Below are 14,674 nucleotides of genomic sequence, written 5' to 3' on the forward strand. Positions count from 1 at the left end.
GGCGCTCCTCCTCCACCACCACCTGGTACTTACTGCAGACAGGCAGGGACAGAGGGGGAGACAGGTGGACAAGAGATGCAGGTGGACAGGGGACACAGGTGGACAGGAGACACAGGTGGACAGGAGACGCAGGTGGAGAGGAGACGCAGGTGGACAGGAGACGCAGGTGGACAGGAGACGCAGGTGGACAGGAGACGCAGGTGGACAGGAAACGCAGGTGGACAGGAAACAGGTGGACAAGAGACGCAGGTGGACAGGAGACGCAGGTAGAAAGGTTCAGACAGAGAGAGAAAGGACAGAAGGACACAGGTCAATTGGGTTTATTTCTTGGGTTAATTGTTGCTAATGAACTCCTCAAACTGAAAGTGGTAAAACTAGTTATGGTTAGTTCTGTAGACAACTAGTCTAACAAGATATTATAAAATCAATTAGTGCCCAGGGGACAATGAGGACAGGAGTCTGAGTGGACCATGGTTTTCAGTTTTTCAGTCAGTCGGTAAATTATTCTGTCTGTGGGTAACTCATTCAGTTAGTTACTTAGTCAGTTGGTTAGGTAATCAGTCAGTCGGTAACTCATTCAGTTAGTTAATTAGTCAGTTGGTTAGGTAATCAGTCAGTCGGTAACTCATTCAGTTAGTTAATTAGTCAGTTGGTTAGGTAATCAGTCAGTCGGTAACTCATTCAGTTAGTTAATTAGTCAGTTGGTTAGGTAGTCAGTCAGTCAGTAACTCATTCAGTTAGTTAATTAGTCAGTTGGTTAGGTAGTCAGTCAGTCGGTAACTCATTCACTTAGGTAGTTAGTCAGTTGGTTAGGTAGTTAGTCAGTCGGTAACATATTCAGTTAGGTAGTTAGTCAGTTGGTTAGGTAATCAGTCAGTCGGTAACTCATTCAGTTAGTTACTTAGTCAGTTGGTTAGGTAATCAGTCAGTCGGTAACTCATTCAGTTAGTTACTTAGTCAGTTGGTTAGGTAGTCAGTCAGAAGGTAAATCATTCACTTAGGTAGTTAGTCAGTTGGTTAGGTAGTTAGTCAGTCGGTAACATATTCAGTTAGGTAGTTAGTCAGTTGGTTAGGTAATCAGTCAGTCGGTTACTCATTCAGTTAGTTACTTAATCAGTTGGTTAGGTAATCAGTCAGTCGGTTACTCATTCAGTTAGTTACTTAGTCAGTTGGTTAGGTAGTCAGTCAGTCGGTAACATATTCAGTTAGTTACTTAGTCAGTTGGTTAGGTAGTTAGTACTAATTCAGTTAGTTACTTAGTCAGTTGGTTAGGAGTCAGTCAGTCGGTAACATATTCAGTTAGTTACTTAGTCAGTTGGTTAGGTAGTTAGTCAGTCGGTAACTTATTCAGTTAGTTACTTAGTCAGTTGGTTAGGTAGTTAGTCAGTCGGTTACTCATTCAGTTAGTTACTTAGTCAGTTGGTTAGGTAATCAGTCAGTCGGTTACTCATTCAGTTAGTTACTTAGTCAGTTGGTTAGGTAGTCAGTCAGTCGGTTACTCATTCAGTTAGTTACTTAGTCAGTTGGTTAGGTAGTCAGTCAGTCGGTAACATATTCAGTTAGTTACTTAGTCAGTTGGTTAGGTAGTTAGTCAGTCGGTAACTTATTCAGATAGTTACTTAGACAGTTGGGTAGGTAGTTAGTCAGTCGGTAACTTATTCAGATAGTTACTTAGACAGTTGGGTAGGTAGTCAGTCAGTCGTTAACTTATTCAGATAGTTACTTAGTCAGTTGGGTAGGTAGTCAGTCAGTCGGTAACTTATTCAGATAGTTACTTAGACAGTTGGGTAGGTAGTCAGTCAGTCGGTAACTTATTCAGATAGTTACTTAGACAGTTGGGTAGGTAGTCAGTCAGTCGGTAACTTATTCAGATAGTTACTTAGTCAGTTGGGTAGGTAGTTAGTCAGTCGGTAACTTATTCAGATAGTTACTTAGTCAGTTGGGTAGGTAGTCAGTCAGTCGGTAACTTATTCAGTTAGTTACTTAGTCAGTTGGTTAGGTAGTCAGTCAGTCGGTAACATATTCAGTTAGGTAGTCAGTCAGTCGGTAACTTATTCAGTTAGTTACTTAGTCAGTTGGTTAGGTAGTCAGTCAGTCGGTAACATATTCAGTTAGTTACTTAGTCAGTTGGTTAGGTAGTTAGTCAGTCGGTAACTTATTCAGTTAGTTACTTAGTCAGTTGGTTAGGTAGTCAGTCAGTCGGTAACATATTCAGTTAGGTAGTCAGTCAGTCGGTAACATATTCAGTTAGTTACTTAGTCAGTTGGTTAGGTAGTTAGTCAGTCGGTAACTTATTCAGATAGTTACTTAGACAGTTGGGTAGGTAGTCAGTCAGTCGGTTACGCATTCAGTTAGGTAGTCAGTCAGTTGGGTAGGTAGTCAGTCAGTCGGTAACTCATTCAGTTAGTTACTTAGTCAGTTGGTTAGGTAATTAGTCAGTCGGTTACGCATTCAGTTAGGTAGTCAGTCAGTTGGGTAGGTAGTCAGTCAGTCGGTAACTCATTCAGTTAGTTACTTAGTCAGTTGGTTAGGTAATCAGTCAGTCGGTAACTCATTCAGTTAGTTACTTAGTCAGTTGGTTAGGTAATCAGTCAGTCGGTAACTCATTCAGTTAGTTACTTAGTCAGTTGGTTAGGTAATCAGTCAGTCGGTAACTCATTCAGTTAGTTACTTAGTCAGTTGGTTAGGTAGTCAGTCAGTCGGTAACTTAGTTAGTTATTCAGTCAGTTGTTCAGTTCTAGTGGAGCTGCAGGTGCATGATGGGAAATGTGTTTTTTTTTTGCTGCAGGACACGTAGCAGACCTGTGTTCACATACGAGTGGACATGTTGAACGCCGCCCCCCCCCTGTCGTCGCCGCCGCCATCAGAGTGTTCATTATTGAGCTCCACAGAAAGGTCAGCCTGCCTCTCCTCCATCACGCTCTCCTTCACTTTTATTAAGTCTTTCTCTCCCTGCGTGGCCAGGCGGGAACTTTATAACAGGCTGACATTAAACACATCCTTCATGTCCTGCTGCCTGGGCTGCTATTAAACTCGCTCAGCGCTCAGGTAAAGGACAAGAAGACACAAAATGAGCTCAACCACAACCTGAAATATGGCCGCTCTGGTTCCTGGACTGGAATCCCTGTGAAGAATTAAAGGCCACACAAATAACCGCCATTTATCTGATGATGCAGCAGCAGTTTCATTAAAGAGTCGCCGCTGATTCATTTGGTTCATCAAGGAATTTTTACTGAATGAATTTATCTTAATGCTCGAATACCAGATATAGATTTAAAACAAGTTTAATTCTTACAATAAAAAGGACTCAGCTGGAAATAAAACATTAGTGTTTTAAAAGCTATAATGCCATTATAAAGCATAATACAGTTCTGGTTGTTGTAGACCTACGCTCTGCTGCTGTCCAGTCTATCTCCGTCTGATCTAAGTTCTGTTTTTCTGGGATATCTGTGGATCTCAGTAACTCCACTTTAAAACATAGCACCTTCCAACTGGTCAGAGTTAGAATCCAGGCTTCCCCCCACGTACCCGTCCTCCAGCAGTGCCTGAGCAGCCAGGCGATTGGGTAACTGTACGCAGGAAGCGCAGCCGTGGATCTCTGTTTCTAGTTCTGCTGGAGGTTTCTTCCTGTTCAAAGGGGAGTTTTCCTCTCCACTGTCACTGCATGCATGCCCGGTAGGGTCAATATCAACTTTCTCTTCTTGCTCATCTAGTAAAGTTAATCTGACTGGATGATCTGATTGATCTGGATCTATGTGACCTGAGATGATCTGATGTGAATTAGCGCATAGAAATAAAGAGAATAGAATGGTTCTGATAACACAGAAGCATCTAGATCACTGAAGGCTTCACTTCTATAATCACACATCCAGTAAAAAAGATAAACTGCTGCTTTAAATGAAGACAAAACTGTTTTAATAAACATATATTGTGTTTATCTTATCATTGGTTTTGTTCCATGAATTAACAAAAAACTGCAAAGAAGTTCAATCAACCAGCGGGTTGAAAGCTCTCCTCTCTCTGCATCACTTTGGTCACTAAGGCTTTATGGAGGCTTGTCTACCTGCAGACATCTATCTACATCCCAAACATCTATGCTGTAGACCTGCTGATCTGTAGCCAGGCTGCACACGGCCTGCTCCACCAGCAGGACCTTCACAAACCAGAGCTGCACCTGAACGCCCCACGCTCCGCTTCCTGCTCTGTTTGGGTCCCGAGGGACGCTGGAAACAATAGTTGTTGTTTTCCACAGGAGCCGCGTTCAGGACAGAAGTCATACATCACCCACGGCCCCCACCAGCACGCTCTCACACGCACTGCACCATTGTCTCACTTCCTACTAGACGGGAAACTAACGGGGGACAGGGAGACGTGCACGCCAACAGACACGAGCACGGGAAACCAACGGGGGACAGGGAGACGTGCACGCCAACAGACACGAGCACGGGAAACCAACGGGGGACAGGGAGACGTGCACGCCAACAGACACGAGCACGGGAAACCAACGGGGGACAGGGAGACGTGCACGCCAACAGACACGAGCACGGGAAACCAACGGGGGACAGGGAGACGTGCACGCCAACAGACACGAGCACGGGAAACCAACGGGGGACAGGGAGACGTGCACGCCAACAGACACGAGCACGGGAAACCAACGGGGGACAGGGAAACGTGCACGCCAACAGACACGAGCACGGGAAACCAATGGGGGACAGGGAGACATGCACGCCAACAGACACGAGCACGGGAAACCAACGGGGGACAGGGAGACGTGCACGCCAACAGACACGAGCACGGGAAACCAACGGGGGACAGGGAGACGTGCACGCCAACAGACACGAGCACGGAAAAACGAACGGGGGACAGGGAGACGTGCACGCCAACAGACACGAGCACGGGAAACCAACGGGGGACAGGGAGACGTGCACGCCAACAGACACGAGCACGGAAAAACGAACGGGGGACAGGGAGACGTGCACGCCAACAGACACGAGCACGGAAAAACGAACGGGGGACAGGGAGACGTGCACGCCAACAGACACGAGCACGGAAAAACGAACGGGGGACAGGGAGACGTGCACGCCAACAGACACGAGCACGGGAAACCAACGGGGGACAGGGAGACATGCACGCCAACAGACACGAGCACGGAAAAACGAACGGGGGACAGGGAGACGTGCACGCCAACAGACACGAGCACGGAAAAACGAACGGGGGACAGGGAGACATGCACGCCAACAGACACGAGCACGGAAAAACGAACGGGGGACAGGGAGACGTGCACGCCAACAGACACGAGCACGGGAAACCAACGGGGGACAGGGAGACGTGCACGCCAACAGACACGAGCACGGAAAAACGAACGGGGGACAGGGAGACGTGCACGCCAACAGACACGAGCACGGGAAACCAACGGGGGACAGGGAGACGTGCACGCCAACAGACACGAGCACGGAAAAACGAACGGGGGACAGGGAGACGTGCACGCCAACAGACACGAGCACGGAAAAACGAACGGGGGACAGGGAGACGTGCACGCCAACAGACACGAGCACGGGAAACCAACGGGGGACAGGGAGACGTGCACGCCAACAGACACGAGCACAGGAAACCAACGGGGGACAGGGAGACATGCACGCCAACAGACACGAGCACGGAAAAACGAACGGGGGACAGGGAGACGTGCACGCCAACAGACACGAGCACGGGAAACCAACGGGGGACAGGGAGACATGCACGCCAACAGACACGAGCACGGGAAACCAACGGGGGACAGGGAGACATGCACGCCAACAGACACGAGCACGGGAAACCAACGGGGGACAGGGAGACGGGCCTGGGAGTTCAGGGACACAAGCAGAGCTGCTGCTGTTGAAAAGCCTCAGAAAGAGGAAACTATGCCAATCGTTTCTTTTCTTTTCCTCCCACTCTCTCCTTTCTTCTCCTCTCTGTCTTTGACGAGCCGTTTCCAATCACATCTGTGTGTGAGTGTGTGTGTGAGTGTGTGAGTCAGTAATCTGATTACAGGTCGCCTGCAGCTACACCTTTTCTCCTACGATGTGAATCTCGGCTGTATGAACACAAAGCTAAGTTAAATTTAAACGCAGCGATATGAAGTGGAATCTGATGTTTTAACTTCAGCTATCGTGTCAATTACCACAGCCTACATCACCCCCCCCACCGCCGCCGCCGCCACATACAGGCTGTGAAGGGAAACAGACGCCCAGCAGCCGTGTTTCTCCAGCTCTGTGGATGTTGGTGGTGGTGACGGGCCCTGGCGGTCAGGACGGACGCATCGTCGACCATCGGCGGGTCGGCTAATCCCCGGTTAATCCTCCTTGTTAGCGGCACGCTCCAATCAGCCCCGCCTGCTGCTCCTTCATTAACCAAATCCCTCGTTAACGCGCGGCTCCGGAGCCCGACAGCTGTCGACATGATGACTGTTACCGAGGATACCGCCTCCCTCGATGGCTGTCAAACTTTACTTCAAAGTGTTGCTGGTGGCGCCTGATCTTACCTGACGGGGGCGCCGCGGCTCTGGGCGGGCCTCAGCAGAACCGTGACGGAGGAGTCGGTCTGGTTCAGGGGCGACTCCTGATCGTAGGCTGGCATCAGAGGAGCTGGGGGGCAGAAAACAAGGTTACCTCCTTCAACAGCTCCACCTCCAGCCACAGCAGGAAGGGGGCGCCGTGGCTCGGTCCATTCCGGACCTGAACGGGACGAGTCGTTTGGTTCCCTATAGATCGTCTCTGAACACTGGACCAAACTGGGAGCAAACTGGTTCTGGTAAAAAGCTTTGAAACTCTGTGATCCAGTTAAATAAAGGAAATGGATGTGATTCACTCAGTCGGCCTAGTTTCTCTCACTAACCTAAGAAAAGGTTCTCTGCAGGCTCCTGGTCACTGCAGGTAGAGACAGTGGAGGAGAACAGTAAAATGTTAGAAACCCTGAGAACCAGTCTGGATCGTCATAGAAACACAGGCCATTTCTCACTACGTCTGCTCAGGAAACGTCATCGTTAGCCAGGGCTATCGTTAGCCCGTCTGCAGCGGCCGAGGCTATCGTTAGCCCGTCTGCAGCGGCCGGGGCTATCGTTAGCCCGTCTGCAGCGGCCGGGGCTATCGTTAGCCCGTCTGCAGCGGCCGGGGCTATCGTTAGCCCGTCTGCAGCGGCCGGGGCTATCGTTAGCCCGTCTGCAGCGGCCGGGGCTATCGTTAGCCCGTCTGCAGCGGCCAGGGCTATCGTGAGCCCGTCTGCAGCGGCCGGGGCTAACGTTAGCCCGTCTGCAGCGGCCGGGGCTATCGTTAGCCCGTCTGCAGCGGCCGGGGCTATCGTTAGCCCGTCTGCAGCGGCCGGGGCTATCGTTAGCCCGTCTGCAGCGGCCGGGGCTATCGTTAGCCCGTCTGCAGCGGCCAGGGCTATCGTGAGCCCGTCTGCAGCGGCCGGGGCTAACGTTAGCCCGTCTGCAGCGGCCGGGGCTATCGTTAGCCCGTCTGCAGCGGCCGGGGCTATCGTTAGCCCGTCTGCAGCGGCCAGGGCTATCGTTAGCCCGTCTGCAGCGGCCGGGGCTATCGTGAGCCCGTCTGCAGCGGCCGGGGCTATCGTGAGCCCGTCTGCAGCGGCCAGGGCTAACGTTAGCCCGTCTGCAGCGGCCAGGGCTAACGTTAGCCCGTCTGCAGCGGCCAGGGCTAACGTTAGCCCGTCTGCAGCGGCCAGGGCTAACGTTAGCCCGTCTGCAGCGGCCAGGGCTAACGTTAGCCCGTCTGCAGCAGCCAGTGCTAACATTAGCCCGTCTGCAGCAGCCAGTGCTAACATTAGCCCGTCTGCAGGAGCCAGTGCTAATATTAGCCCGTCTGCAGCGGCCGGGGCTATCGTTAGCCCGTCTGCAGCGGCCGGGCTATCGTTAGCCCGTCTGCAGCGGCCGGGGCTATCGTTAGCCCGTCTGCAGCGGCCGGGGCTAACGTTAGCCCGACTGCAGCGGCCAGAGCTAACTTTAGCCCGTCTGCAGCAGCCAGTGCTTACTTTAGCCCGTCTGCAGCAGCCAGGGCTAAGGAATGCTGTGGACCTCCTGGTTGCTGTGGACCTCCTGGTTGCTGTGGACCTCCTGGTTTCTGTGATCCAGAACGAGGTTCTGGAGGGTCCCAATGGTTCAGTTCTTGCCTCCATTAAACATACCTGTCCCACGGTTCCTGTCGCTGCCCACCCTTCATCTTTGGGCCTGGGTCTTACCTGAGATCTTAGTGGTGAACTGGGTGATGACTGGGGGCCCGAAGCCTTTAATGGTTGAGGCTTTTATTGTGAAGGAGTAGGTGGATCCAGGTGAGAGGCCAGAAAACACATGGCTGGTCTCATTGGCTGGTTTGAACACCTTCCCGCTCTGATTGGACAGGTCAAACTCCGTGTCAAAGGAGCTCAGAGCTTTGTAGGAAATCTGTGGAGGAGAAGAGAATCAAACATCTCCCAGGGGGTTGTGGGTAATGGAGTCAATTTCACAGGAAGACTTCCTTCTCTCATTAAATCTGAATGGTCACAATAAGCAGCAGCGATACACTACCCATAATCCTTAGCGATTGCCTCACCTCGTACTGCCGGATCAGGCCATAAGTGTTGAGAGGTTCCCTCCAGCTCAGACTAATCTGCTGCTCATAGCTGCGACCAAGGATGGAGTCCAACGGAACGCCTCCAGGAACTGGAAGCAGAAGGTTTAGAGTGATTTAGCAGCACAGACACAGAAACCAACGCTAACCTAAACCATACCGTCCTCATCCGTCAGCACCAGCAGCTCCGCGCTCTCCTTACATCCCTCTGGGTTACTCAGAACCAGTTTCAGGCTGACGTTGGTGTACGGTGGAAGGTTACGGACGGTGTGCTGCGGCAGCGGGCTGAGGGTGTCGTACACCACCTCCTCCCTCACCTGCTCCTCCCTGAAGAAGAGATGGATTACCTCAGGACCCCATCCAGTGTGGAAACTGTTAACATTTTAGCCCCGCCTTCCAACATTTCAGTTCCACCCTCTACCAACGTACTAGCCCCGCCCTCTGCTCAAATTGTAGCCCCGCCCCCTGCTATCATTCTAGCCCCGGGTGCTGCTAACATTTCCATACTTAACATCAGTATCTTCGTGGAAAAGGATAATTATGTTCTCTTTCCTTCCGTTTGCTTACCTGCTGGTGGCGCCTGCAGGTCGGTAGCGGTACTGCACCGTCAGGTTGTAGCTGTGGCAGCGCGTTACATTATATCCAAACGGTTCCCACCGAACCGTCACCTGTTTGGACTGAACGTCGCTGACCTGGAGCCGCCGCGGGCCGTGCATTGGGTCTGACAGATAGAAAGAACCACATGTGAACATCGGTCGGTCTCCGCGTTTAATCGCAGATTCTTCCCTCATGTGATGAACTTCATCAGGTGTTTTACGTGCAGCACGTTGAACTGCTGCTCAGCTAATCGGGTTCCTGTGAAATAAATCTATTATAATGAGTTCCAGGAGAAGATGTAATTCAGCTCAGACTCTCACACAGAGTGGCCAATCTAAGTGGAGATTTTCTGTATTTCTAGATGACAGACAGAGATCCACTCAGAGGGAGAATGATGGATGAAAGCAGCATGAAGCAATTTGTCTTGACAGAAACCGCCTCACTGGGGTGGGATGTGGGGTAAGGAGGGGGGGGGGGTCAGGTGTTTGTGCAGAACAATACTCTGCCTGTTCGCTCTCGTCTTTCATCTGTGTGGTCGATGGCACACACATTTCCTGTTATTCACACACACACTGCTTTTAGCGGAGCACAATAGCAGCACTTGCTACTTTCTGCTCCTGGATTGTTTGATGAAAGAGACAGAGATCTACAACATCGGAACACACACACCGACACACACTGATATCACCGCGGCAACAATCGGGGTTGGGGTTCAAGGGAGGAGAAGGGACTGAGGTGGATCCTATTACCCATAATCCCCTGGGGGAAAGAGAAATCCATCACATAAAATCCTTCAATTCCTCAAAGAAGATATTTCTCTGAGTGAGTGGAAGACACTAGGCTGTGGATGGACATGTCCCTGGGGGATGGACGCGCCTTTGTGGTATGGACATGTCCCTGGGGGATGGACACGTCTTTGTGGTATGGACATGTCCCTGGGGGATGGACGCGCCTTTGTGGTATGGACATGTCCCTGGGGGATGGACACGCCTTTGTGGGATGGACATGTCCCGGGGGGATGGACACGTCTTTGTGGTATGGACATGTCCCTGGGGGATGGACGCGTCTTTGTGGAGAGGACATGTCCCTGGGGGATGGACGCGCCTTTGTGGAGAGGACATGTCCCTGGGGGATGGACACGTCTTTGTGGTATGGACATGTCCCTGGGGGATGGACGCGTCTTTGCGGGAAGGACATGTCCCTGGGGGATGGACGTGCCTTTGAGGGATGGACATGTCCCGGGGGATGGACACGTCTTTGTGGTATGGACATGTCCCTAGGGGATGGACGCGCCTTTGTGGGATGGACATGTCCCGGGGGGATGGACACGTCTTTGTGGTATGGACATGTCCCTGGGGGATGGACGCGTCTTTGTGGAGAGGACATGTCCCTGGGGGATGGACGCGCCTTTGTGGAGAGGACATGTCCCTGGGGGATGGACACGTCTTTGTGGTATGGACATGTCCCTGGGGGATGGACACGTCTTTGTGGTATGGACATGTCCCTGGGGGATGGACGCGCCTTTGTGGGAATGACATGTCCCGGGGGGATGGACACGTCTTTGTGGTATGGACATGTCCCTAGGGGATGGACACGTCTTTGTGGGATGGACATGTCCCTGGGGGATGGATGTGTCTTTGTGGAAAGGACATGTCCCGGGGGGATGGACACGTCTTTGTGGGATGGACATGTCCCTGGGGGATGGATGTGTCTGTAATGGACACTGATTATACGTCAGAACAGGTTCTAACCAGTTAAAACCAGTTCAAATCAGTTAAAACCAGTTCTAACCAGTTTAAACCAGCTCTAACTTGTCAGAATCAGTTCAGTGCTGGACTTTAGTTCTGAGCAGGCGTTGCTGTCGGGCCAGACGAGTTTCTCTCAGACCTATGGACCCTGGTTCTGTTCAGCCAGAGGTTCTGTCCATTCAGAGAACTGTTTCTCTCCACTGTGACCAGGAGCTTGTGAAAGGGGTGGGAGTTCTGCTGGGCTTCATTGGTCCATAATGTGACCACCTGATGCTAATGCTAGCTAATGGATAACAACTGTTTAGCCTCAACATGAACTCCATCGAGCAGAAACCAGAACAGTTCTGGTTCTACATCACAGAGCAGAGGGTCCAACTGAGCGGAGCCGCTGTGGGTGGGTCCAGGTGGAGGAGAGGCCTTTGGTTCCTGCAGCAGGTTTGGTCTCCTGATTGTTGAGCAGAAACCTCCTGGGAGTTCACTGTGCCTCCTTCCTCTCCTTCCTCTGAGTTCAGCTCAGATGTGACGTCTTGCTGCTGTATAAGCCTCCCTGCTCTGCAGCTGCTGTCTGACCTTTTCAGCCAACGCCGCCCTGACTGATTGAAACAGATTTCACCCACACACACAACGCCTGCTGGCTTTGATATTTCCACCCCTGGCTTTCACAAATCTCCTCCAACATTTCCTTCTAACCCTCTGCTGATGGATGAGCCAGTGGCAGCGCCCCCTGCGGTCTGCTTCAGTTGCCAACAGCCACCATCTTGCTGGAAGGAAGGACCAGAGAAGCAGGATCATTTTCTAACTATAGGATTAATGATCTTAATGAACCTGGAACAGATCACTCTGATCCTGGTTCTGATCCAGTTCCATCCAGACCTGATTCTGATCCAGCTCAATCCAGACCTGGTTCTGATCCAGCTCAATCCAGACCTGGTTCTGATCCAGTACCATCCAGACCTGGTTCTGATCCAGCTCTGTTCAGACCTGGTTCTGATCCAGTTCCATCCAGACCTGGTTCTGATCCAGTTCCATTCAGGCCTGGTTCTGATCAAGCTCTGTTCAGACCTGGTTTCCGATCCAGTTCCGTTCAAACCTGGTTCTGATCCAGTTCCATTCAGTCCTGGTTCTGATCCAGTTTGATTCAGACCTGGTTCTGATCCAGTTCCATTCAGTCCTAGTTCTGATCCAGTTCGATTCAGGCCTGGTTCTGATCCAGTTCAATTCAAACCTGGTTCTGATCCAGTTCCAGTCAGTCCTGGTTCTGATCCAGTTCTATTCAGACCTGGTTCTGATCCAGTTCCATTCAGTCCTGGTTCTGATCCAGTTCGATTCAGGCCTGGTTCTTATCCAGTTCAATTCAAACCTGGTTTCCGATCCAATTCCGTTCAAACCTGGTTCTGATCCAGTTCCGTTCAGTCCTTGTTCTGATCCAGTTTGATTCAGACCTGGCTCTGATCCAGTTCCATTCAGACCTGGTTCTGATCCAGTTCCAGTCAGTCCTGGTTCTGATCCAGTTCTATTCAGACCTGGTTCTGATCCAGTTCGATTCAGACTTGGTTCTGATCCAGTTCCATTCAGTCCTTCTTCTGATCCAGTTCCATTCAGACCTGGTTCTGATCCAGATCCATTCAGACCTGGTTCTGATCCAGTTCCATTCAGTCCTGGTTCTGACCCAGCTCCGCTCAGACCTGGTTCTGATCTAATTTCATTCAGTCTTGGTTCTTATCCAGCTCTATTCACACCTGGTTCTTATCCAGCTCCATATAGACCTGGTTCTGATCCAGTTCGATTCAGACCTGGTTCTGATCCAGTTCAATTTAGACCTAGTTCTGATCCAGTTCGATTGAGGCCTGGTTCTGATCCAGTTCCATTCAGTCCTGGTTCTGATCTAATTCCCTTCAGACCTGGTTCTGATCCAGTTCCATTCAGTCCTGGTTCTGATCCAGTTCGATTGAGGCCTGGTTCTGATCCAGCTCTGTTTAAACCTGGTTCTGATCCAGTTCCATTCAGTCCTGGTTCTGATCCAGCTCTGTTCAAACCTGGTACTGATCCAGTTCGATTCAGGCCTGGTTCTGATCCAGTTCAATTCAGTCCTGGTTCTGATCCAGCTCTGTTCAAACCTGGTTCTGATCCAGTTCAATTCAAACCTGGTTCTGATCCAGTTCCATTCAGTCCTGGTTCTGATCCAGCTCTGTTCAAACCTGGTACTGATCCAGTTCGATTCAGGCCTGGTTCTGATACAGTTCAATTCAGGCCTGGTTCTGATCCAGTTAAATTCAGGCCTGGTTTCGATCCAGTTCAGTTCAGGCCTGGTTCTGATCCAGCTCTGTTCAGACCTGGTTCTGATCCAGTTCTATTTATTCCTGGTTCTGATCCAGTTCAGTTCAGGCCTGGTTCTGATCCAATTCGATTCAGGCCTGGTTCCGATCCAGTTCAATTCAGGCCTGGTTCTGATCCAGCTCTGTTCAGACCTGGTTCTGATCCAGATCCATTCAGACCTGGTTCTGATCCAGTTCTATTCATTCCTGGTTCTGATTCAGTTCAGTTCAGGCCTGGTTCTGATCCAGCTCTGTTCAGACCTGGTTCTGATCCAGTTCAGTTCAGGCCTGGTTCCGATCCAGTTCAATTCAGGCCTGGTTCTGATCCAGTTCTATTCATTCCTGGTTCTGATCCAGTTCCATTCAGTCCTGGTTCTGATCCAGTTCAATTCAGGCCTGGTTCTGATCCAGTTCTATTCATTCCTGGTTCTGATCCAGTTCCATTCAGTCCTGGTTCTGATCCAGTTCCGTTCAGTCCTGGTTCTGATCCAGTTGTTAAATTGTTGTAGGTAGAAAGCAGGAAGGACTGATCTGAATTAGGATGCCTGAACTCTTCGATCCGAAGGTTCTGTTGGGATCCCAGCCGCCCTCCAGCCCAGGGGGACGGAGCCTTGTAGGACCGCCCCCCTGCTTCAAGGTGCTGACCCAGTGATGACCGAATGGAGGACCGGACCATTAGAACCAACAGGAACCCTAGCAACCAGTGTTCAACCATCAGGGCTAAAGGTTCCTTTAGATGCTGACTGAGAGCTGCTCGGGTGGGATGAGTCAAAGCCACGTGACGCTGCATGTCGGACTGAAGGATCTGCAGGGTCCTGAAATCCCTGTGAACTAAACACAGAAGAAGAATCTGGAAGAAGGAAAACCACAGGAGAGGAGTTCTGGTTCTGCCCAGAATGGAGCGGTGCCGGGTTCTTGGACTGGCTGGTTTCCATTACTGAGCTCCAGGTTTGATGGAGTGTCTGCCTGCAATGACACGCCTGACCACTAGGGGATGAACATCAGCGGCGCATTTGGACTCATCTAAACCGGGCCCTGAAACTCTCAGAACCCATCCACTGACACCAGAACCAGGGCCAACGAAGAGGAGAGGGAAACGTTTGAAGGTGACTGGGATGAAGACGAGGAAGAGGAGGAGGAGGAAGAGCGGCTTAGGTTTTCATTTCCAGGAGATCAGCGGATATAATAGGAGAGACGGAGAGATCTCCGAGTTTCAGCTCGCCTCCCAGCGACGATAAAAATACAGACGGTTCGGTAAAAGCTCTAAAACGTCTGAGAGGCGAGCAGAGCGTGAAAATCTGAGGTGGAAAAAGATCCGCAGAGAAAGAAGTGAAATATTGATGCTGTTTCCCTGAGAGGCTGCAGACAAACCGCCGCTCAGCCTTTAATGGATGTTAACAGCCACCCAGACCCCCCG

General features: G+C 51.0%; 1 protein-coding gene across 11 annotated transcripts in view; it reads right to left on the minus strand.

Moving 5' to 3' along the window:
• The window catches only part of LOC119784034 (receptor-type tyrosine-protein phosphatase mu-like), a 175,520-nt gene that overhangs the window by 100,814 nt on the left and 60,032 nt on the right, over positions 1-14,674 (minus strand). For all 11 annotated transcript variants that reach the window (XM_038285926.1, XM_038285893.1, XM_038285887.1 and 8 more), the window contains exons 10-15: positions 9,165-9,318; positions 8,758-8,924; positions 8,580-8,689; positions 8,230-8,431; positions 6,518-6,620; positions 1-32 (exon numbers count right to left, since the gene is read on the minus strand). The exon at positions 1-32 is cut by the window's left edge and continues 150 nt beyond it. In XM_038285926.1, the coding sequence (XP_038141854.1) occupies positions 1-32; positions 6,518-6,620; positions 8,230-8,431; positions 8,580-8,689; positions 8,758-8,924; positions 9,165-9,318 (768 nt within the window). The remainder of the gene's footprint in view (positions 33-6,517; positions 6,621-8,229; positions 8,432-8,579; positions 8,690-8,757; positions 8,925-9,164; positions 9,319-14,674) is intronic.

This window comes from Cyprinodon tularosa, unplaced genomic scaffold (genome assembly GCF_016077235.1).
Source record: "Cyprinodon tularosa strain WSP-4 unplaced genomic scaffold, ASM1607723v1 ctg1058, whole genome shotgun sequence".
NCBI lineage: Eukaryota > Metazoa > Chordata > Actinopteri > Cyprinodontiformes > Cyprinodontidae > Cyprinodon > Cyprinodon tularosa.